Source organism: Ovis aries, chromosome 2, assembly GCF_016772045.2.
Source record: "Ovis aries strain OAR_USU_Benz2616 breed Rambouillet chromosome 2, ARS-UI_Ramb_v3.0, whole genome shotgun sequence".
In the NCBI taxonomy this organism is placed as follows: domain Eukaryota; kingdom Metazoa; phylum Chordata; class Mammalia; order Artiodactyla; family Bovidae; genus Ovis; species Ovis aries.
Window position 1 is genome coordinate 247,448,897 of NC_056055.1, and position 20,878 is coordinate 247,469,774.

The 20,878-nt window shown below is 59.7% G+C and overlaps 1 protein-coding gene across 1 annotated transcript in view; it reads left to right on the forward strand.

The window, feature by feature from the left end:
• ALDH4A1 (aldehyde dehydrogenase 4 family member A1) overlaps window positions 1–20,878 on the forward strand; it is a 33,170-nt gene that overhangs the window by 10,241 nt on the left and 2,051 nt on the right. The window contains exons 2-14 of the mRNA XM_027965642.3: window positions 2,544–2,637; window positions 3,282–3,374; window positions 7,915–7,962; window positions 8,691–8,846; window positions 11,162–11,311; window positions 11,387–11,461; window positions 12,557–12,744; window positions 15,347–15,420; window positions 17,685–17,881; window positions 18,023–18,070; window positions 19,027–19,179; window positions 19,839–19,960; window positions 20,446–20,564. Of these exons, the coding sequence (XP_027821443.1) occupies window positions 2,544–2,637; window positions 3,282–3,374; window positions 7,915–7,962; window positions 8,691–8,846; window positions 11,162–11,311; window positions 11,387–11,461; window positions 12,557–12,744; window positions 15,347–15,420; window positions 17,685–17,881; window positions 18,023–18,070; window positions 19,027–19,179; window positions 19,839–19,960; window positions 20,446–20,564 (1,517 nt within the window). The remainder of the gene's footprint in view (window positions 1–2,543; window positions 2,638–3,281; window positions 3,375–7,914; window positions 7,963–8,690; window positions 8,847–11,161; window positions 11,312–11,386; window positions 11,462–12,556; window positions 12,745–15,346; window positions 15,421–17,684; window positions 17,882–18,022; window positions 18,071–19,026; window positions 19,180–19,838; window positions 19,961–20,445; window positions 20,565–20,878) is intronic.

Genomic DNA, 20,878 nt, shown 5'->3' on the forward strand with positions numbered 1-20,878 from the left:
CAGCTGAAGTGGCCCCGCCCTCCTCCTTCCTTAGTTATTTTCTTGTCCTTTCCGTCTCGGGCTTCCCTGGTCGCTCAGACTGTAAAGAATCTGCCCACAACGCAGGAGACCTGGGTTTGATCCCTGGATCTAGAAGGTCCCCTGGAGAAGGGCATGGCTGCCCCCTCCAGTGTTCTTGCCTGAAGAACCCCATGGACAGAGGAGCCTGGCGGGCTGCAGTCCCCGGGGTCACACGCAGTCGGGCGCGGCTGAGCGGCTGACACTTTCGCTTTTTCAGTCGCAGTGGTGTTTCTTCTTTTTTAAAATTTTTATAATTACTTTGGCTGCACCCCGAGGTGGCACGTGGAGCCTTGGTTCCCCAGCCCCGGACTGAAGCCGCGCCCTCTGCTGTGGGAGCTTAGAGTCTTAGCCACTAGACCGCCAGGGAAGCCCGAGTGTCCCCTTCTTGCCCGTGTCCCGCACTGGAGGCCGGCTGCGGTCAGAGGGTCACTGTCTCGGTCACCGCTGTCCCTCCAGACGAGCAAGCTGCCTCGCAGCCTGTTGGGGTCGGCAGCGACCTGCGCGTACAGCCCAGTGTGACGTCCTTCCTGTAGGCCTCCAGGCCGGGTGTCTGAGCCCCGGAGCCCTTCTCAGTGAGAAAGAAAAAAAGTGCCCAACGTTCACAGCCAGACTGGTTCTCTCGCGTGTAAGCCCTCAGCCTCAGACGCCCTCCCCAGGGGGGTGATGAGGGGGGCGGGCCAGCCTGCTTCAGACTGCCCAGCAGAGGTCTCTGTGCCCCCCACCCCCAATACCAGGCAGCGCCCGCTTGCCCAGGGAGGAGCTGCTGCCTCTCACCCCACCATGCAGTTGCTGCGCCTGCTGACTATTGCCAGCCCCCACGTCCTTATCCCTCCCCAAATCAGCTGCAGTCACCCCGGTCCTGCAACGGGCTCCCCTCACACCCCAGCCCTGGAGGCCTGTGGTCCCTGTGGTGTGCGTGAGCAGGAGCCGACTGGCCAGCCTGCAGGCGTGTTCCTCTCGGGCCCTGCCCGTGGGGCGTTGACTGGAGGGAGACAGAGCTGGGTGTTTCTTGATCTTGGCCTTGAACGAGTCCTTTTCCGTTTAGGACCTAAATTACCGTATTTCTGTCATAGGCCGCCGGTGAGGCCCTTCCGGTGCCACCATGAGTTTATCAAATCTTACGTTCCCTGTGTGTCCTCGAGGGCCTTTTTCATCACTCTTGTCCTCATTTGCAGCTGGGGAAACTGAGGCCTGGAGGGGAAGCCCTACTGCTGAGGTTCCTCCAGCTCTGGAATGACGGACTCTTTTTGGAAAAATTTAAGGCTGCATTTATGAACAAGTTTTTTCATTGAAGTGTGTGTTACTTTGTATAACGTTTTATATATGTATTTTTTCATTCAAGTGTGTTATATAAAATGGTATTTTTTATATACCATTTTCACCAATATAAGATTATACATATATATATATTCTTTAATATTCTTTTCCGTTATGATTTACCGGAGGATACTAAGTACAGCTTCCCGTGCCATACAGTAGGACCTTGTTTATCCATTCTACAGGTAATAGCCTGGACTTGCCTGGTGGCTCAGTGGTAGAGAACCCACCTGCCCCTGCAGGAGATGCTAGGTCGATCCCTGGGTGGGGAAGACCCCCTGGAGGAGGAAATGGCACCCCACTCCAGTATTCTTGTCTGGAAAACTCCAAGGCTAGAGGAGGCTGGTGAGCTGCTGTCCACGGGGTCACAAAGCGTCGGACGCGACTGGACGAGGGAGCACGCACACGCAGCAGCTTCCACCTGCTAACCCCAGCCTCCCCCTTCAGCCCTCCCCCAGCCCCCTGTCCTCCGTCCATGAATGGGGTGACCAACCCACCTTGGGGCCCCCAAACATGTTAGGGATGGCACCACTGGTGGTCACTGATCGGTGAGGTCATGGGGTCAAGAGTGAATAGGGTCTCCAGACTTGGCATTCAGTCCCCAGGAACGCCCACAGCAGCCCTCCCTGTGGCTGCGAGCCGAGCTCAGGGCACCCCTCCGAGTTCACGGCCCTCCCCTCGGGTGTTCTTGCCCACCTGGAGCTCTCGTCCTTGTGCCAAGGAGCTCTCGGCTGGTTCCCATCCGGATGAGACGGAGGTGTGGGGCGTGCTGACTTTTCTGCTTAGAGAAAGGAGTGACTTGGGTCTGTTTGGGAGAAAGTCCGCCTCGTGGGGAAATAGAGGGAGACTGAGCCTGCTCTACGGGAGAAACACTCAGGCGTGGTTCTGCACCTGTGGATGGCAGCTTCAAGCAACCGTGTGAGCCTCTGCGGTGGTTCTCATTTAGGAGATGGAGGCATAGGCTCAGAGGAGGCAGGCCAGATGTCTGAGGACACGGTAGCAGGGCCTGGGCTTGAACTTTGGTTTTGGACTCTAAGGCCGGTTCTCATCCCCCAGTTCTATAATGGGTTTGCATTTCAAGGTTCTGGGCCAGCCCAGGTCCCCCTGAAGGAGATGGGGGTGCTGGGGCTGGCGCTGCTGACCTGCGCGCCTCTGTTCCCTGCCAGGCTGTGTTGGAAGCACGTCTCCTCCGTCCAGGTGGCCAATGAGCCCGTGCTGGCGTTCACGCAGGGCAGTCCCGAGCGAGATGCGCTGCAGAAGGTAATCGGGGGCAGTGAGGGGCGCCCAGTAGTGCGTGGAGGGCCTGGTGGAGACAGCCTTCAGCAGCTCCCACAAGACCTGTCCGCGCCAGCAGCCACCGACCCCCTCGTGCCCCTGCCCCCAGCCCTGGGAGCACCCGGAAATCGGCTGAGCTGTGCGCTGGGGACGGGGGTACCTGGGAGCGGCAGGGTGGCCGCCTGGGCCTCTTTGGGGTCCCAGGTCAGGGGTCGTGAGTCTGCAGATAGTTTGTGTTTGAAAACATCCTCCGGGGAATCCCCTGGACTATGATTAGGATGTGCTTTCACTGCTGAAGGTGTGGGTTCCTTCCCTGGTTGGGTAAGATCCCACGAGCCACAGGGCACAGCCAAAAAATCTCTCCCATTAACTGCCAGGGTTTTAAAATTGTGAGATTTCATGTAAATTTCAGACCCGGTTCTTAAAATCTCCTCCCTAACGGGAGGAGCTGGCAACACCAGCCTTGGCTTCTTGCAGGCCAGGGGGTAATGGGCCGATCAGGAGGACGTGTCTCTGCCCCCGGACCCCCCTCCCTTCTCTCCGGGGCCACTCTGCAGGCCCTGCCTGGGGGTTTCGGTGGGCAGCAGGACGGAAGGAAGGGCTCACATGGCCTCTTGTCCTCTCCCCAGGCCCTGAAGGAGCTGAAGGGCCGGACGGAGGCCATCCCGTGCGTGGTGGGGGACGAGGAAGTCTGGACCTCAGATGTGCGGTACCAGGCATCGGTAAGTCCAGCGGGCCCGCGGTGCTCGGCCGCTCCCCAGAATCCTGGGGCACGTAAATGTGCCTTGGGGGCTCTGCCTCCAAAGGGGCTTCGAGTCCACCGCGGGCTTTTGAATTCCGTGGACAGGTGGAAAACTTCCAAAGGCAACCTTAGGGGACTCTCATAAAAGGTGCCGGCATCACGCCTGCCACAGGGAGGTTAGAAATAGCAAGTGCCCCCAGCTTCGCCTTTGCTTACAAAGCTGACCCCCTAACCACCTAGAGAGCAGGAAGCAAGGGTACAGTCAGAATCAAAGCAGATCCTGCCCTTCACAGACACACACTGCTCTCTCTGCATGACAGACACACGCCACTCTCTACACAAAGCACACACGCCACTCTCTACACGACACACACTACTTTCTACACAACAGACACACACAACTCTATACACAACAGACACACGCTGCTCTATACACAGCAGACACGCTGCTCTATACACAACACGCTCTATACACAAAAGACACGCAACTCTATACACAACAGGCACACACTACTCTATACACAACAGACACACGCTGCTCTATACACAACAGACACACACTACTCTCTCTGCATAACAGGCACACACAACTCTATACACAACAGACACACACAACTCTATACACAACAGACACACGCTGCTCTATACACAGCAGACACGCTGCTCTATACACAACACGCTCTATACACAAAAGACACGCAACTCTATACACAACAGACACACACTACTCTATACACAACAGACACACGCTGCTCTATACACAACAGACACACACTACTCTCTCTGCATAACAGACACACACTACTCTATACACAAAGCACACACGCCACTCTCTACACAACAGACACACACTACTCTATACACAGCAGGCACACACTACTCTATACACAACAGACACACGCTGCTCTATACACAGCAGACACACACTACTCTATACACAGCAGACACGCTGCTCTATACACAACACGCTCTATACACAAAAGACACGCAACTCTATACACAACAGACACACACTACTCTATACACAACAGACACTACTCTATACACAACAGACACGCTGCTCTATACACAACACGCTCTATACACAAAAGACACGCAACTCTATACACAACAGACACACACTACTCTATACACAACAGACACACACTACTCTATACACAACAGACACGCTGCTCTATACACAGCAGGCACACACTACTCTATACACAACAGACACAGGCTGCTCTATACACAACAGACACAGGCTGCTCTATACACAACAGACACAGGCTGCTCTATACACAACACACTCTATACACAACAGACACGCTACTGTATATACAACAGACACACGCTACTGTATATACAACAGGTAAGCAACAAGGATTCACTGTATAACATGAAACAATAGTCAGTATCTTGTAATGAACTGTAATGGAAAAGAATCTGAAAATGTATATATACGGTTATATATATATGTTTAACTGAATCACTGCTATACACCTGAAACAGTATACTTGAATAAAAAAGAAGATAATTCTTCCAAAGAAAGGCAGTCACCAAACCCCTGCTCTGTTTTGGGTACCAGTGGTCTAGCTGACCATGAGCTCAGCGGAGGTGAGCTCCCTGGGTGCGGCCAAGTGTCGCCTCCTCCTAGAAGCCCTCCTGGTGCAGCCCAGGCTCCGTCCACAGGCACACCTGTGAGGCCCTGTCCCCTGTGCGCAAGCTCCTCGTGCAGTCCCTGCCACTCCCCTTGGAGGCTGGAAGAGCAGGAGGTCAGCCGCCCATTTTACAGATCAGGAGAGGCTCAGAGGCGTCAGTGGCCACCGTGAGGCGGCATAGTTAGACATGGGGCGGGGATGAGGGGTCCAGGTTCCCCAGAACCATATCTCCTTGGTTGGACTCACTTTTTATTAAACTTTTTGGCCGTGCCTGTACAGCATGGGGGATCTTCTTTCCCTAGCCAGGGCTCAAGCCCATGTCCCCTGCGGTGGAAGCGCAGTCTCTTATCCAGTGGGCTGCCATCGGAGCCCCTTGATTTTGATTCATGTGAGTTCATTCACGCCCTGACTGTTTCTAAGGGACTTTAGAAGCAGCGTGCTAGTTAACATACGGCAGCAAGATAGTCTTCTTGCTCTGACCAGCTGGCCACAAAATTGTGAGGCCTTGGGCGCTTGCTGGAGACGGCTGCAAACTTACTTTTAGGCCTCCTGGTTCTCAGGGAAGAGGAGACCGCACCACTGACCCTAGCCAGAATGTTCCTGAGATACATCCCACCTGTGTAGTTGGAGGAACACAGCCATTCCTGGGGCTGGGCCCGGAGAGAAAGTTCTCCCGGAGGAGTCAGAAGGACGCAGTGATGTGACGAGCAGCATCCTCACGAGCGTCCTCATCTCCCGCACAGATGTTCCGTGAGGCTGCTTCTCGCCCACTGGCGTCTGGGCACATCATCAAAGCCCGTCGCCCAAGGATGCCCACAGGTCACTCTGTAGGCCCCACATCCACTGCCGGGCTGGGCTTTCCATCTGGAGCTCCGGCTGCAAGTCAGCCACTGGGAGCTTCGTTTCTGAAACCTAAAGACGGGGCCATTTCACGTATAAATCCGAACGTCCAGCTTCTGTTGGCAGAGGGAAGGTGTGGCCACACGAGCAGCCCCCTGTGAGCCCCCGTGCGGGGCGGGCCGCCAGCGCCCCCAGTCCCCACCACCCTCAGCCCCCTCCGCTCAGCCCTCTCGCCTCTCTGGCCCGTGCAGGCCTCTCGGAGCCGTGGCCGGAGCTGCAGCGGGTCTGCGTGTCCCTCCTGCGCCCTCCTTCAGCCTTCCTCTCAGTGGGGAACACGCAGTAGGACAGCCTGCTCTCCCTAACGAGTCCCTGGTTGATGGTTAGGAAATAGCATCCACACTTGTGCCCGCAACTGTCTGTCTGTTTAAGGGTGAGAGTCACATTCCCTGGGGGCAGCTGGGATCTTGCCCAGGATTCACGGCTGAATGGAGGTCTGCGTTCACCTAAGGCTGAACCCCTGGGTCGACTTCAGCTGCAGGCAGAGGCCCCATTCCATCCTTTTTTATCCCGTGTCACGGCAGGGACAATTTTAGCCCAGAAAGGCTTAAAGCAAATAGCCAGCTTGGCTGTGCACAAAAGCGGGATGTGTGTTTGTGTGAGCCACGTGTATCTGTGTTCTGACGTTAGGGATACACGTGGAGTTTCCAGCTTCGTGCGGTGCAGCCAGTTGGAAAGTAAGTGCCATGTAAATGAAGTGATTTACTCCTTGGCATTATTAGCGAGAAACCTGTTTAAAGTTGGAAAACAGTTTCTAAAAGGGTGACTTTAGCTGTTTCTAGTGGGGGTACTTATGGGGCTTCCCTGATGGCTCAGATTAGGTAAAGAATCTGCCTGCAGGGCAAGAGACCCAGATTCCATCCCTGGGGTGGGAAGATCCTCTGGGGACGGGAACGGCTGCCCACTCCAGGGTTCTTGCCTGGAGAACTCCATGGACAGAGGAGCCTGGTGGGCTATAGTCCATGGGGTCACAAAGACTCAGGAGGTACTTATAAGTCGTGATAATAAAGCCCATCCATCTATCCACCCATGTACCCATTCATGAATCCAGGCGCCCTCGGCCCCACACCTAGGGGGCCTGGGTGCTGGGACACAGTGATGAACAGATGGCTCTGCCCTCGTGGAGCCGACCTTGGGGAGAGTAAGGTGGGTGTACATGTCAGCGAAGAAACAAACGAGAGATATCCAGATGTGAGAGGAGCTGTGGAAAGCGCAGGTGGTGGGTTGGAGATGCGAAGGCCACTTCGGGGGGGTGGTCCACGGGCCTCTCTGAGGTGGCATCTTGAGTTGAACTGCAGGGATGAGGATGGGCTGGGGACTCGCTGCCAGCCTAGGGGTCACAGGTGCAGAGTCAAGAGGAGGCTGGGGAGCTGCGGAGCAGGGAGGGAGCCGGTGGGGCTGGAGCATCCGGTGCGGTTCTCGTTGGCTGCAGTTCAGAGCCTCTTCCAAGAGCCCGGGGAACGAACCACTGGAGAGGGTGAAGGAGGGTGAGAAAAAGCCCACGGCTCATTAGAATGCTTCCTGATTTTAGTCTGGCGGAGGGGTTAAGAATGTGGGCTTGGCAGAAGTGAGTTCAGACAGAGATGTTTGGAGGGCCAGGTGCCCGTGGGCAGCCAGGGAGCTGGGATGGGAAGGTGGGTGGGGGGCTATGATGAGGAGTCTGCAGCAGGTGGGTGTCCAGGGAGGCCAGGGAAGGTCTTGTGCAGGACGCCACGGGAACACTTGGAACAAAGCCCTGAGGATTCCACATGAGGCTCAGTGGACATCCGAGGGGTGTGTGTGGGGGGTGGTCTGCCCAAATCAATGAGCTCCTCATTTGTCCCCACGCAACTGGAGAAGACCTCCTGGGGGTTGGAGCGGGGAGAGCGGGTATGTGGAGGCCTCTGGCCTGGCAGGCGAGCTCTGAGCCCGGCTCCGTCCCCACCCGCCCGGGGAGGGCTCCTCCCTCGTGGACAGCAGCCTCACCCTGCTGTCTTCTTGCAGCCCTTCAACCATGGACACAGGGTGGCCAAGTTCTGCTACGCAGACAAGGTGAGTCCCTGGCGACCTGCCTGGTGAGTCGGCCTCCACTGCCCTGGGGTGGAGGTCAGTTACTGCTTCCCTTTCGGGCCGTGGTCGGGGTCGGGGGGCTGGCACTGAGGGTGTCCCTGGGCAGGTGTCTTTGCCCAGGCCAGGTGTGCCAGGGCTCACGTGGGCCTAATGAGAGCTGCCTGGGCCAGGGCTGGGGCATGCCCTGACTGGGGGAGGCGATTCTGGAAGGCTGAGCCCGGGAAACGGGAGGCATCGCTGAGAGAAAGAGGAGCAGAGACCTGGCATCAGGGAAGGTCAGCGAGAAGGTGCGGGGTCAAGGTGCTGGCGTCACGTGCCGATGAGAGCAGTTGGCAGCTGGGGTGCCAGCCACAGGGGTCTGTCTCTGGCTGCAGTTCTGGCCCAACAAGGTCAGGTCCTGACGTCATGGGCTGCAGGCCCTGAACAACGAGTTTGGGAGTACTGTGCTCCGGGAGCTGGGGGAGGCCACGAGGGGAAATGGAGTGAGTCCTTGGCATGTGGACCCACCTGGCAGGCCCCTCGGGCCCCTCCTGACGGGAGTGGGGCAGGCTCCGAGCCTGGGGCAGCCCAGCTGGCTGTGGGACCCAGCGTCTGCCACTGTCGGGGGAGGGAGGCAGGGGTCCTCCCTGGGTGGACAGGGACCTCCAGATCGCTCCTCTGGGACTCTTCCTGCCGCAGGGGGAGGCCCCCAACCTCTCCCTCTTCATCAGGCCCTGCTCCACAGAGCCATTGGGGCCGCCGTGGCCGCCAGGAGGGAGTGGGACCTGAAGCCTGTGGCAGACCGGGCGCAAGTCTTCCTGAAGGCAGCCGACCTGCTGAGCGGGCCGCGCAGGGCCGAGGTCCTGGCCAAGACCATGGTGGGGCAGGTGAGTGCCCGCGGCGCAGTGGGGGCTCTGCAGACATCGCCGGGACCCACCAGGCCTAGGAGAGAGGACAGTCCAGTTTAGTTCAGTCGCTCAGTCGTGTCCAACTCTCTGCGACCCCATGGAGCACGCCAGGCTCCCTGTCCATCAGCAACTCCCAGAACTTGCTCAAAACTCATGTCCATTGAGTCAGTGATGCCATCCAACTTATCTCGTCCTCTGTTGTCCCCTTCTCCTCCTGCCTTCAATCTTTCCCAGCATCAGGATCTTTTCCAGTGAGTCAGTTCTTTACATCAAGTGTCCAGAGTACTGGAGTTTCAGCTTTAGCATCAGTCCTTCCAATGAACACCCGGGACTGATCTCCTTTAGGATGGACTGGTTGGATCTCTTTGCAGTCCAAGGGACTCTCAAGAGTCTTCTCCAACACCACAGTTCAAAAGCATCAATTCTTTTGCGCTCAGCTTTCTTTATGGTCCAACTCTCACATCCATACATGACTACAGGAAAAACCACAGCCTTGACAGACCCATATATATTATAGGCCAGGTGACTCCAAGTACGCTTGCACGCCCTCCTCTGTAAGCAGTCCCTCGCATCTGTCTGTCCAGACGGACAGGCCAGGCCCTTGTTGTGCTTTGCCTGTGCTTTGCGCGGTCCTCCAGGCTCTGTCAGGCCCCGCAGGGCTCACAGCAGTCTTTGTGACACCCCCAGCAGGTTACTCCAGGCGTATGAACCACCGAGCCCTTGCTGTCTGGCTGCAAGTCATGTCCCAAGTCCTGAGCCCGGCCCCCAGGGCCCTTCCATCCCCACCTCTGTCCAGCTGGCTAGCTGCTGTGCCCTTCCCTGCAGGCCATCCCGCTCACGATGTCACCAGTCTGGACCTAGCCAGGCTCCTGGACACCACAGACATCCTGACCCCGGTCTCTGGCCCAGGTCCCCCGGCTGGAATGTTCCCTGTCTTCTCTGCCCTCTGAACTTTTTAAATTTTATTTTTCATTGGCTGTGCTGGGTCTTTGTGGCCGTGTGAGCTTCTTCTCCAGTTGCAGCGATTGGGGGCTACTCTCCACTTGTGGGACGCAGGCTCCCCATTGTAGTGGCTTCTCTTGTTCTGCACAGGCTCTAGGGCCACAGCCCAGTAGTTGGGGTGCCCGGGCTCCAGAGGACAGGCTCAGGCATCGTGGTTCACGGGCTTAGTTGCTCCGAGGCGTGTGGGATCTTCCTGGACCAGGGCTCGAACCTATGTTTCCCGCATTGGCAGGCAGATTCTTTATCACTGAGCCACCAAGGAATCATCCCCTACTTTGTGAGCTCTTTAACTTTCAAGGTCTAGCCCAGGCACCTCCTCTGTGAGACTTCTGGGACCTCACCAGTCCAAAAGGACTGGTCCCACTTTCGTGCCCCTCCCGACACGCTCTTCCTTCCTTAGTTACAGCTCAGGTCGCACTGGGGTGTGATGATGACTTCATAAGTGTTTGCCGCACCTTTGCAGAGAGATCTTCCCTGCAGCTCAGGTGGTAAAGAATCTGCCAGCAACGCAAAGCTTTTTGGGCTTAGCAATCACATGTTAGTGTTTTCTGTCTTTCTGGGTCTTGCTCTGTGTCTGCGTGGAGTCACGGAAGCTCCTAATTAGCGCTTTTGGAGTGAGTGCTTATTGGGCTGGCAGGTAGCACTCAGAGCAGGGAAGGAGCCAAGGGAGAGGGTTCATTTCACAGTAAGGATCTTAGCTCCGCCCACGGCTCAGGCTCCGCCCACATCCCGCCCACAGCCCCGCCCAGTCGCCAGCCTGTAGCGAGAGCGCCCTCTGCTGCACAGAGCTGCTATGACACCCCCCCACCAGCCCAGTGTCTCCCGATTGAGCCGAGCCCCCCGGGGTGGATGTTGGGTCTCCAGAGGGTCCCAGGTGAGCCACGCCTGGGCGGGAAGAGGCATACACACTCCAGGACCAAAGGAAGATGCCTCTTTATTTGACCTAAGACTCAGAAGCTCGTAGGACGCACGGTGGCTGCGCAGAGCAGGGGGCAAATGGGCAGGCGCAGAGAAGCAGGCAGGAGGTTTCCCTTCCCCGGGGCGTCCGGGGCAGGGCGAGCAGCCGCCAGCGACCGCGTGTGCAGGGATGGGCTGCGGATCCCAGAGAGCCCGGCTCCGGCCGCCCAGGGGCCTTTCCCCACGGCTGATGTTTGCAGTCCTCAGGTCCCCTGGTTCTTTCTCCCAAACACACGTGCGCATCATGGGACAGTGGGCACAGGCTCCAGCGTACGGAGAGGGCTCTCGGAGGCAGGTCCTTCACCACTGACCCCCGGGGCCCTCCCGCCTGGCAGGGGAAGACGGTGATCCAGGCGGAGATCGACGCTGCGGCTGAACTCATCGACTTCTTCCGCTTCAACGCCAAGTTTGCCGTGGAGCTGGAAGGCGAGCAGCCCCTCAGCGTACCCCCCAGCACCAACAGCGTGCTGTACCGGGGACTGGAGGTACCGCCCGGGGGTGGCACGGGCGGGGAGCCGCGGGAAGCCCTGGGCCTGGCCTCACCGCCTCTTCTTCCTCAGGGCTTTGTGGCGGCCATCTCCCCCTTCAACTTCACTGCGATCGGCGGCAACCTGGCAGGAACTCCAGCCTTGATGGTGAGATGTGGACAGCGGGCTGGGGGGTGGCAGGACCGAGTCATCGCTTCCCCCTCAACAGTCAGGAGGCCACATCCGCGCCCAGGGGCCCCGCCCTTGTGGGGAGACACGCAAAGTGGAGGCGGCTGGCCACCGTGGAGAGGCTTCCGGGGTCAGAGGCTGATCTGGGTCCCCACGTTGCCCCACTGTCCCTGGGTGACCCCAGGCGAGCCCCTGCCCTCCTCTGAGGCCGTTTCCTCATCTGCGAGATAGAAGTAACAGAAAAGCTTACGTTACAGGGTTGGGGAGAGCAAGTGAGACCGTGTTATGACTCGTCGTAACACCAGGCAGGTCTGGCCCAGTGCAGGGTCAGTGCTATGCAGGGGTTGCTAATGATGGTGATTACAGCTCACCTTCGAATGCTTGCTCTGTGCCCGTGACTTATTTCTTAGGGTTGCATGGCTAACAGATGATGAAACGGGTGGAGGTTTGGGCTTGGTCTGTCTTGGTGGTCTTGGAGTCGGAGGGCTCCACTGCTGTGGTCAGGGTGCCGGTGGCCGTGAGCTCCCGTGAGTTGGCGGGGGAGCCCTCCTGTCACCTCGGGGGGCCTGGGTCACCCAGGGAACAGCAGGAGGCGGGCTGAGTGGTTGGGGCGGCTGGGAGATCTGGGAGGTGCTCGCGCACGGGCCCGTCTTTGAGTGTCTATGCTCAGACGTGCACACACCCGGCGCCCACATGCCCTCCTCCAGAACACGTGCGGACAGAGCCCTGTGCGCGCTGGCCCAGCCTCACCCCGTGGGCGCCGGCGACTTGGAAATGCCCAGAACAGACATGCCCGGGGGTGCTGGCAGGACCAGTTGGCACGGACTTCTGGAGGAAGGGAGCCTCGGCCAGAGCATGGGAGCACACAGGGCAGGGCGTCAGCTCATTCTCGAGGACTTTGAGGGTCCAGTGCCCAGCACCTGGGGGACTGGGGCCAGGAAGGGGACATCCTGGCCTGCACGGGGACCTGCCTGGTGGCTGCAGCTGAGGGATGGCTGTACCTTGGGGCAGGGTGGGGGTCGGGGCAGCTGGCCGCCCTCAGCCTTGTGAGTCATCATTGTGCCTCCCGGACAGGGCAATGTGGTCCTGTGGAAGCCCAGCGACACCGCCATGCTGGCCAGCTATGCCGTCTACCGCATCCTCAGGGAGGCCGGGCTGCCCCCCAACATCATCCAGTTTGTGCCAGCTGACGGGCCCACCTTCGGGGACACTGTCACCAGCTCAGAGCACCTGTGTGGCATCAACTTCACAGGCAGTGTGCCGTAAGTCCCCGAGGAGGGCTGGGCAGGGTAGCCTGGGGATGCTCCCCAGGCCTCCCAACCTCTGTCTGAGAACCGGGGCTGTGAACTCAGGGGCCAGGCACTGACTGTGTCCCGCTTCCTCGCTAAGTGGCCCTTGGGTGAGCCCCTTCACCTCTCTGAGCCTGCATATGTGCTGATTCCTACCTTGCAGAGTCATTGTGAGGGTCAGACTAGTTAGTGGACAGGAAAGAGTGTCACAGGCCAGAAGCAGCCTACAGGTGTTTGGCGATACGGATTTTGATGCCACCTCTGTTGCTAGAAAGGACAAAGGGGAGCTTGGAATGAATTGGAGGAGAAGTCAGGAAGGCTTCTTGGAGGAGGTGGCATCTAAGCAGAGGAGTGGGCCAGGCGGAGGTGGAGGAGAGCAGGAGAACGCACGTGCAGAGGTGTAAGGCTGACGCTCTTGGGAGGTGGATGTGGTCCCATGAGGCTGGAGTGGGCAGCTTGGGGCTGAGGGTCGGAGGGTGGGGGCGGCACATGGTTTGGTCACGGCCGTGTTTCCGTGCACTCAGCTGATGTTTACTGAGCCCTGTGCTTGCCGGGCTTTGCTGATGCTAAGGCTGGGCAGTGAACGCGTGGATGGTCAGGTCCTGCCTCTGGGGGTGGTTTTTGTTTTGTCGTGACTGCACTGGGTCTTAGTTGAGGCATGTGGGATCTAGTCCGCCTGGCCAGGGATCAAGCCCGGGTTTCTTGCATTGGGAGTGTGGAGTCTTAACCACTGGACCGTCAGGGAGATGCCTCTTGAGGGATTAGACTTGTGACTGTAGGGCCCGTGAAGGTGTTTGGACTTTATCCTGAAGACGGTAGGAACCGTGGAAGGTAACCTGCAGGGCCGTGAAAGCGACAGTGTCCGTCGCTCCGTCGTGTCCGTCTCTTTGCAACCCATTGGACTGTGGCCCACCAGGCTCCTTGTCCATGGAGCTCTCCAGGCAAGAATGCTGGAGCAGGTTGCCATTTCCTTCTCCAGGGGATCTTCCCGACCCGGGGATGGAACCTAGGTCTCCCGCACTGCAGGCAGGTTCTTTAGAGGGAGTGGCTTAATCGACCAGACCTCTGTTTCAAGCAGAGCCCGGATGGCCGCTCTCCAGCGGGACCTGGCCAGCGGCCCTGTGCTCTTTGATTCCTGATGGAGATGGACGGCCGTGCACCACCGGGGTAGTTTCATGTGAAAATCCAGATGGGGCCCCACTTACGGACCCGGTTCCCCTGGGCCTGCATTTCCGTGTGGCACCGCTAGCCGGGGCGGGTGGGTGGTCTCTGGTCCCCGCCGTCCCGACTGGCCCTGGGCCTCCGCATGCCTGGGCAGCCTCAGCCCCTCTGGGGCCTGCGTGTGCAGCCTCTGACCTAGATGATGGCTCTGGCTGCCCTGAGCACAAGTCTCTCGCGGCTGGGAGCAGGATTCAGGTTAGGAGGGTCCGGAGGGGAGAGTGGACGCCTGAACCCGGGTGGAGGCGGGAGCCGGGAGAGATGGGCTGAGGAGGGAGCCGGGAGACTCGATCGCCCGTCTGTGGGAACATCCAGGCTCGAGGCTGGAGGTGGTACTGTTCACCAAGGTGGGCTCCCCAGATGGCTGGGCACCCGGGAGCCTAGGGAAGGAGATGGGCCACAAGCTGGTCGCCTTGAGTTTGAGGTCCCCGTGGATCGTCTGGGCGGAGAGGTCGGGGTCTCTGCTCTGGGCCTTCCAGGTGCCCTGGGTTCACCGGCGGTGGCTTCTTGCCCTCTCTGCTGACCTCAGGGTCCCACCCGCCCTGTCCAAGGTTTGCCGGGTGGCGACGGCCGCGTTAGAATTGCTGAGGAGGGCGGTTTTCCAAAAGGCCCTCTCCACCAGCCACGGGCCCCACGGGTCCCTGCCTATTAGCGGGCGGAGCAGGCCTGGCCCCATTTGCCATGCTCTGGTGAGCAGCAGGCTCCAAGGTGGGAAAATCATAAATTAGCATCGGCTACTGTGTCACTAGCTCCCTGGTGATTAGCATTTTTATTGTTTTGTGGTGCTGAGGTTGGTCACACTCGGAGCCCCGGGAGGAGGCGGGGGCCTGAGCTGCCTCTCCCAGGACCCTGCCCGGTCCCGGGCCCGGGTGTGGGCTCGAGGCGCTCCTCACAGACCCTGGTGGTGTGTGTGCCCCGTCAGGCACCCGTGGCGTGCCTGGCACTGTCCTTAGCACTTGACTCACACCAGAGCCGTCCCAAAACGGCCCCTCCAGGCGAAATTGTTCTTGCCCGATTCCAGGTGTGGCATGAACTTGAGGCCCAGAGAGGTTAAGCGTTGGGCACAAGATCACACAGCTGGTGCGCCCGGGTTGGGACAGGAGCCCCCATCCCCTGGCCTGGGAGCGGGGCCCCTCTCTGCACTGCCTTGCCGCCAAGCCTCCCCTTGCCGCCTCCTCGTAGGCCCTGCGTGCAGCCCAGGGCCAGCTGCCACCTCCACCACCGCCACCCCTGCCAGCCTCCAGCGGGGCTGCTGAGCCTGTGCCCCGCCCGCTGGTCGGGCGGGCGGTTGCAGGCCCCTCGCGTGCTCAGGTGCCCGAGCCGGCGCCCTGACCCCCGCCCTGTCCTCTGCTTTCAGCACTTTCAAGCACCTGTGGAAGCAGGTGGCCCAGAACCTGGACCGGTTCCGAACCTTCCCCCGCCTGGCTGGAGGTAAGGGTCCACCAGCCGCGGCCGGCGTGGGAGAGGGGGAGCCGAGGGGCTCTGCAGGCGGCCGGGGATCCAGCCTGGAGCCCCCGCCCCGGCAGGCCCAGGGGTTGTTCAGAGCGCTTCCGGCTCAGAGCGCGCATTTCTCACCCATCCTCATGCAGCAAGGAAGTTGCTGTTTGTGCAGAGGCGCTTTTTGGGGGAGGGGATGCAAGGGCGATGAGAGCCAGGGACCCAGCCGCCACCAGCTTCTGTTCCAGCCGCGGGAGGCGAGCGGTAGACAGCTGGGTCAGTGACGCTGTGGGCTGAGAAGGGCCGTGGCTCATGAAAGGAGGGCAAAGAGGTGACGGGCAGGGCCGCCCAGAGGCCGGGTGCGGTGGGCGACTGTGACCCCAGGGTGGGGAGCCTCTTCAAGGGGGGAGCGTTTGAGTGGAAACCTGAACAGAGAAGAGAAACGGGCCTCGCCGAGGCCTGGAGAGCAGACTGTCATGGGTGTGGACGCCGTGCAGCGGGCCTTCCTGCAAGGATGGACACAGCTGCGCCAGGCGGTCCCGTAGGGTAGCCGCTCACCGCATGTGGCCGCAGCGCGCTTGATGCGGGACTCGCATGGCTGAGGAAGTGAAAGTTACGTTTAGTTTAATCAATTTGAATGTAAGTGGCCGCACGGGGCTCGTGACTCCCATGTTGCATCAGGCTGCGTCGCCCAGACCCAGGCCAGGGAAGCGGTTAGTGGAGAGACCACGAGGTGGGAATGAGCCTGTGTGTGAAGAAGCATGGCCGGTGTAGCTGGGAAAGGGGGTGGGCTGGGGCAGGAGATGGGGCTGAGGGCTCGGCGGGGCTGGGTCTTGTTGAAATAACAACTTTCCCGCAGCTTTGTGGCCAAGGACATTGGGCACGCGCTGTGTTTAAAGCAGAGCGGATTCCATACGCGCAGGACTTCTCAGAGCCTTTACTCCGCTAGTGTGCACTGCTCATCCTCGAGAGCCAGGGTCGGTGTGTAGTGTCTCTGAAACTCTCTGGGGTGCAGAACCCTGTTCTGACAGAGGCCCCAGTGGGTCACAGGGCAGTAATGGTGGAGCTGGGGCTGGCGGTCTAGCCTTCTTGCTCCTGGAAGTGAAGTGGGACCCACAGGGAGACTGGACCCCACTCCTGAGCTGGTGGGAGCTTTTTAAAGAGCTTTTATTGAAGTACAGTTGATTTACAGTCTCAGGCCACAGTATTTACAAACTGGGCTGATTTACAGCATTGGGTTAATTCCGGCTATACAGCAGAGTGATTCAGTTACACCTGTGTATTCTCTTTGTCATGTTCTTTCCATTAGGGCTTGTTACAGGATACTGAATCTAGTTCCCTGTGCTAGGGACCTTGTTGTGTATCCATCCTGTATGTAATCGTTTGCCTCTTAAGCTGGTGGGGCTTTGTTAGGGGTGTCAGGGCAGGTGACTCTGCTCAGGGCCAGCTGTAGCATCTCTAACTTCCAGCCTCTCAGCACACCCCCTCCAACCTTCATAAGCAGGGAAACAGTGAGTCCCTTGGGTCAGCTGTGCGTGATTTTCAGTTCAGTCCCCTTCCTGCCATCTCCCTGAGGGAGAAAGACAGCTGCTTACTCCACCACTTCCCAACCTTGAGTACGTGACAGTCTCTCCGTGCCTCTGTTTTCTTGTCTTTAAAATGGGATAATAACGGGAGGTTGCTGTAAGGCTTCAGTGAAAGGGCACAGGGTGCTTTGAACTGAGTCAGGCAGCTGCTCTTGGCTGGTGTTTAACTGAATGAAGAAAGTAATAAGGCCCAGATGGAGGCGTGATTCCCTGGGCTCTCTCACACCGAGGGGACCAGGGAGGGGTGTCCCCGCCACGGGGAGGGGAGAGGAGCCAGCCCTGGCCGTGGACTCGGCTGGGGGTCAGGGGAAGGCCCAAAGGAAGCTGCGCCCACTGCCGGGAGTGGCCAAGCTTTGGGGAGCCTTGGGTTCTGGCCCTTCCTCTGCCTTATTTATGTTGCGCAGCATTCCCATCCCCAGGCTCAGTTTCCTCGTCTGTGAAACGGGAAAGCTGGTCCCGACGCCCCCTGGCGCCCTTCGCCTGTGCCTGGGCCTCTGTCTTCCCATCTGTAGGGTGGGAGGACAGCCCTGGCTGGTCAGTGTCCAGGGCGTATGGCTTCTCACTGCCTCCTCCGCCGTCCCGGGGGCTGCTCGCGGGCCCCTGTGCGCAGGAGCAGGCGGTGTGCTGGGCCCCGGGCTGCTGCCCATGCACGCCCCCTCCCTTGCCCCTTAGAGTGCGGGGGCAAGAACTTTCACTTTGTGCATCGCTCGGCCGACGTGGACAGCGTGGTGAGTGGGACCCTGCGCTCGGCCTTCGAGTACGGCGGCCAGAAGTGCTCGGCCTGCTCCCGCCTCTACGCGCCCCGCTCGCTGTGGCCGCAGATCAAAGGGCGGCTGCTGGAGGAGCTCGGCGGGATCAAAGTGGGCAATGTGAGTGGCTCGGTGTCCTGCCGCGGCCCAGCGGGGGGCTGATGGGATTGGCCGCTGGGGAGGCGCGGTGTGCGAGGCGGGGCACTCCTCGTCTCATGCCGGTGGCCACCTCCTCTCCATCCATGTCTCCCTTGCCTCCAGCCTGCAGAGGATTTTGGGACCTTCTTCTCTGCCGTGATTGATGCCAAGGTACAGGGGGGTGCCAGGCCTGGGCTGGGTGGGGGGCGGGAAGAGTGACCCAGGTCTGCTGCTTCGAGCAGGGTAGCCTGAGAGCCACACACACAGCCCTTGCCGCCCCCGCCAGCCCTGGAAGGAATAGAAGCCTCCCCACCCAGAGAGGAGCGCGCCTCCTGCACACCCTGCCTCCAGGCCCCTTAAAGTGCCCGTGTTCACACGCACACTTACACATAGGCCCGCTCGCCTGCACGCACACCCCTCAACACAGGTACTCGCACAGCCGTGACCACGTTCACGTAGACCTCTGTGTGCGGCCATGCACGCGGGTCCACCCACGTAACACACGCACAGCCCCCCACACACGTCTCCATGCACAGATAGACCCGCAACACGTGTGCACACGTGTGTATGGGCACACGTGTGGGTCTGCATGGCAGAAACGTGGCACAGGCATGTGTGTGCCTCCGTCCCTGACCCTGAGGACTCGTGGCCTTAACCCTAAAGGCACATTTATATATGTGTGTGTTCGCGTGATGTTTATATGTCAGCATACATGTTCTTGGACTTCCCTGGGGGCTCAGAAGGTAATGCAGGAGACCAGAGTTCAATGCTTGGGTCGGGAAGATCCCCTCGAGAAGGCAATGGCAAGCCACTCCAGTATTCTTGCCTGGAGAATCCCGTGGATGGAGGAGCCGGGTGGACTATAGTCCACGGGGTCGCAGAGAGTCGGACACGAGTGGGCAACTTCCCTTTCTTTCTTTTTCTTTCTGTGCGTGTTCTAACACACACATACACACGAGCCTGCACGTCCACTCCTGTTTCTGCCCTGCTTAGCCAGGCCCTGTTTGCTCGCAGCCACCCCCGCACCCTGCCATCGCCCCCTTCAGAATCTGGGGCCGATGTGTTGGGGGCTCTTGCTGGAGTCGGCCTCCAGCTGGCCCTTGACACCCCCCACCCCGATCCCACAGTCCTTCAGCCGCATCCGGAAGTGGCTGGAGCACGCCCGTTCCTCGCCCAGCCTCACCATCCTGGCCGGGGGCCAGTGTGACGACTCCGTGGGCTACTTTGTGGAGCCGTGCATCGTTGAGACCAAGGACCCCCAGGACCCCATCATGAAGGAGGTGATGGGGCTGGAGGGGCGGGGAGGAGGCAGCGTCTCTGGGTGCTTCCCGGGGCGTCATCCCGTCTCACAGCTGAGGACGGCACAGCCCTGCCAGGGGCCTGGCTCACCCCAGGGAGAGCAGAGCCAGGCCCTGCGCTCAGGCCTCCTGACCCCAGATCCCTGACACTGCTGGCCGGGCTGACGTCACAGCACTGTCTGTCTGCTGCCTTGGAGGCCCCTACAGCTCTCTCAGCTTCTAATATCTGTAGTCTTCAGTGTGGGCCAGGAAATTGATGGGAGATGAGGCTTGGTGTATCGTTCCCATTTTACAGATGAGAAACTGAGTTTCTGAGAAGTTTGGCAGTTGCTTAGGATGACAGTGCCCCCAGTCCCCCAAGTGACATCATGGGGCAGTCCCCTGGCTGCCTGTTGCCAAAAGTGTCCCCCTCCCAAGGGCCTGGACTCTTGGCTCTGGGGGTGGGTCTGGCTGGTAGGGAAGCCAGAGGGTCTCCGAATCTTCTGCCAGGCTGGGTGGGGTGGGCAGGGTAGGAGCTGCCTGGAGAGAACCCTGCAGGAGGCAAGGCCTGGCCCAGGCTGCTAGGCTGAGAAGGCGGTCGGGGATGGCGGAGGCCCCAGGGACGGGTCCAGGTGGGGCCTGACCCTGGGGCTTCTCTCCAGGAGATCTTTGGTCCCGTGCTGGCCGTGTACGTCTACCCGGACGAGGAGTACAAGGAGACGCTGCGGCTGGTCGACAGCACCAGCAGCTACGGCCTCACGGGGGCAGTGTTCGCCCAGGATAAGTGAGTGGCCGCAGCCCCTCGGCGCCAGTCCCCAGAGAGAGCCCACCCCGGACGTGGATCCCAGCAGTAACGTGCCCTTGCTGCTCTCTGTGCCCTTCACTCCGCCCTGGCCCGCAGGTGGACAGAGGCCGCAGGCTCCTTGTTAAAGCGTTGGTGCTGGGGCTGCACTGTTGGCTGCCGAAGCCAGGCCTCTAGGGCTGGGGCCCGCCGCCCGGTCTGGCGGGGCTCAGGGCGGAAGGCAGGGCTTGGGCCCAGGCGCTGCACTTGTCTGGTAGAGGCAGGACCCCCCGGGCACCGTGACGCTGGGCCTGAGGCTTCGCTCTGTCTTTTCTCGTGGCACTGGTTGCCTCCCTGCGTCTGCCTCTAAGAGGGGAAGGCGGGGTTGGAACCTGAGGGGGCAGGCTGGGGCTTGGAGGGTTCCCGAGCTGCCAAGGGCAGGGGCCCAGAGCTGGCAACCGCCCTTTTACCGCCGCCCTGCCTTGTAGGGACGTTCTCCGGGAGGCCACAGAGCTGCTGAGGAATGCTGCGGGCAACTTCTACATCAACGACAAGTCCACCGGCTCGGTGGTGGGCCAGCAGCCCTTTGGGGGCGCCCGAGCCTCGGGTGAGTGGGTCTTCCTTTCTAGAAGGGGCTGAGGTCCTGGGGGAGACCCTTGCTGCTTCATCTCAAGGATGTTGAGAGGCACAGGAGGAGTACCGGCGACTGAGCACGGAGGGCCAGGCCCTGCACTAACTCAGAGTCCTGCCAACAGCCCCTTGTTGTGCTGCCTGTCCTCTTCCCATTTTACAGAGGGGAAGACTGAGGCCCGGGGAGGTGAAGTGATTGGCCCAAGGGCGCATGGCTAAGAAGTGGTGGAGCCGGGATTTGGGTCCCAGCATCCGCGTCTTGGCTTCCCAGGAGGCTCAGGGGTAAAGAGC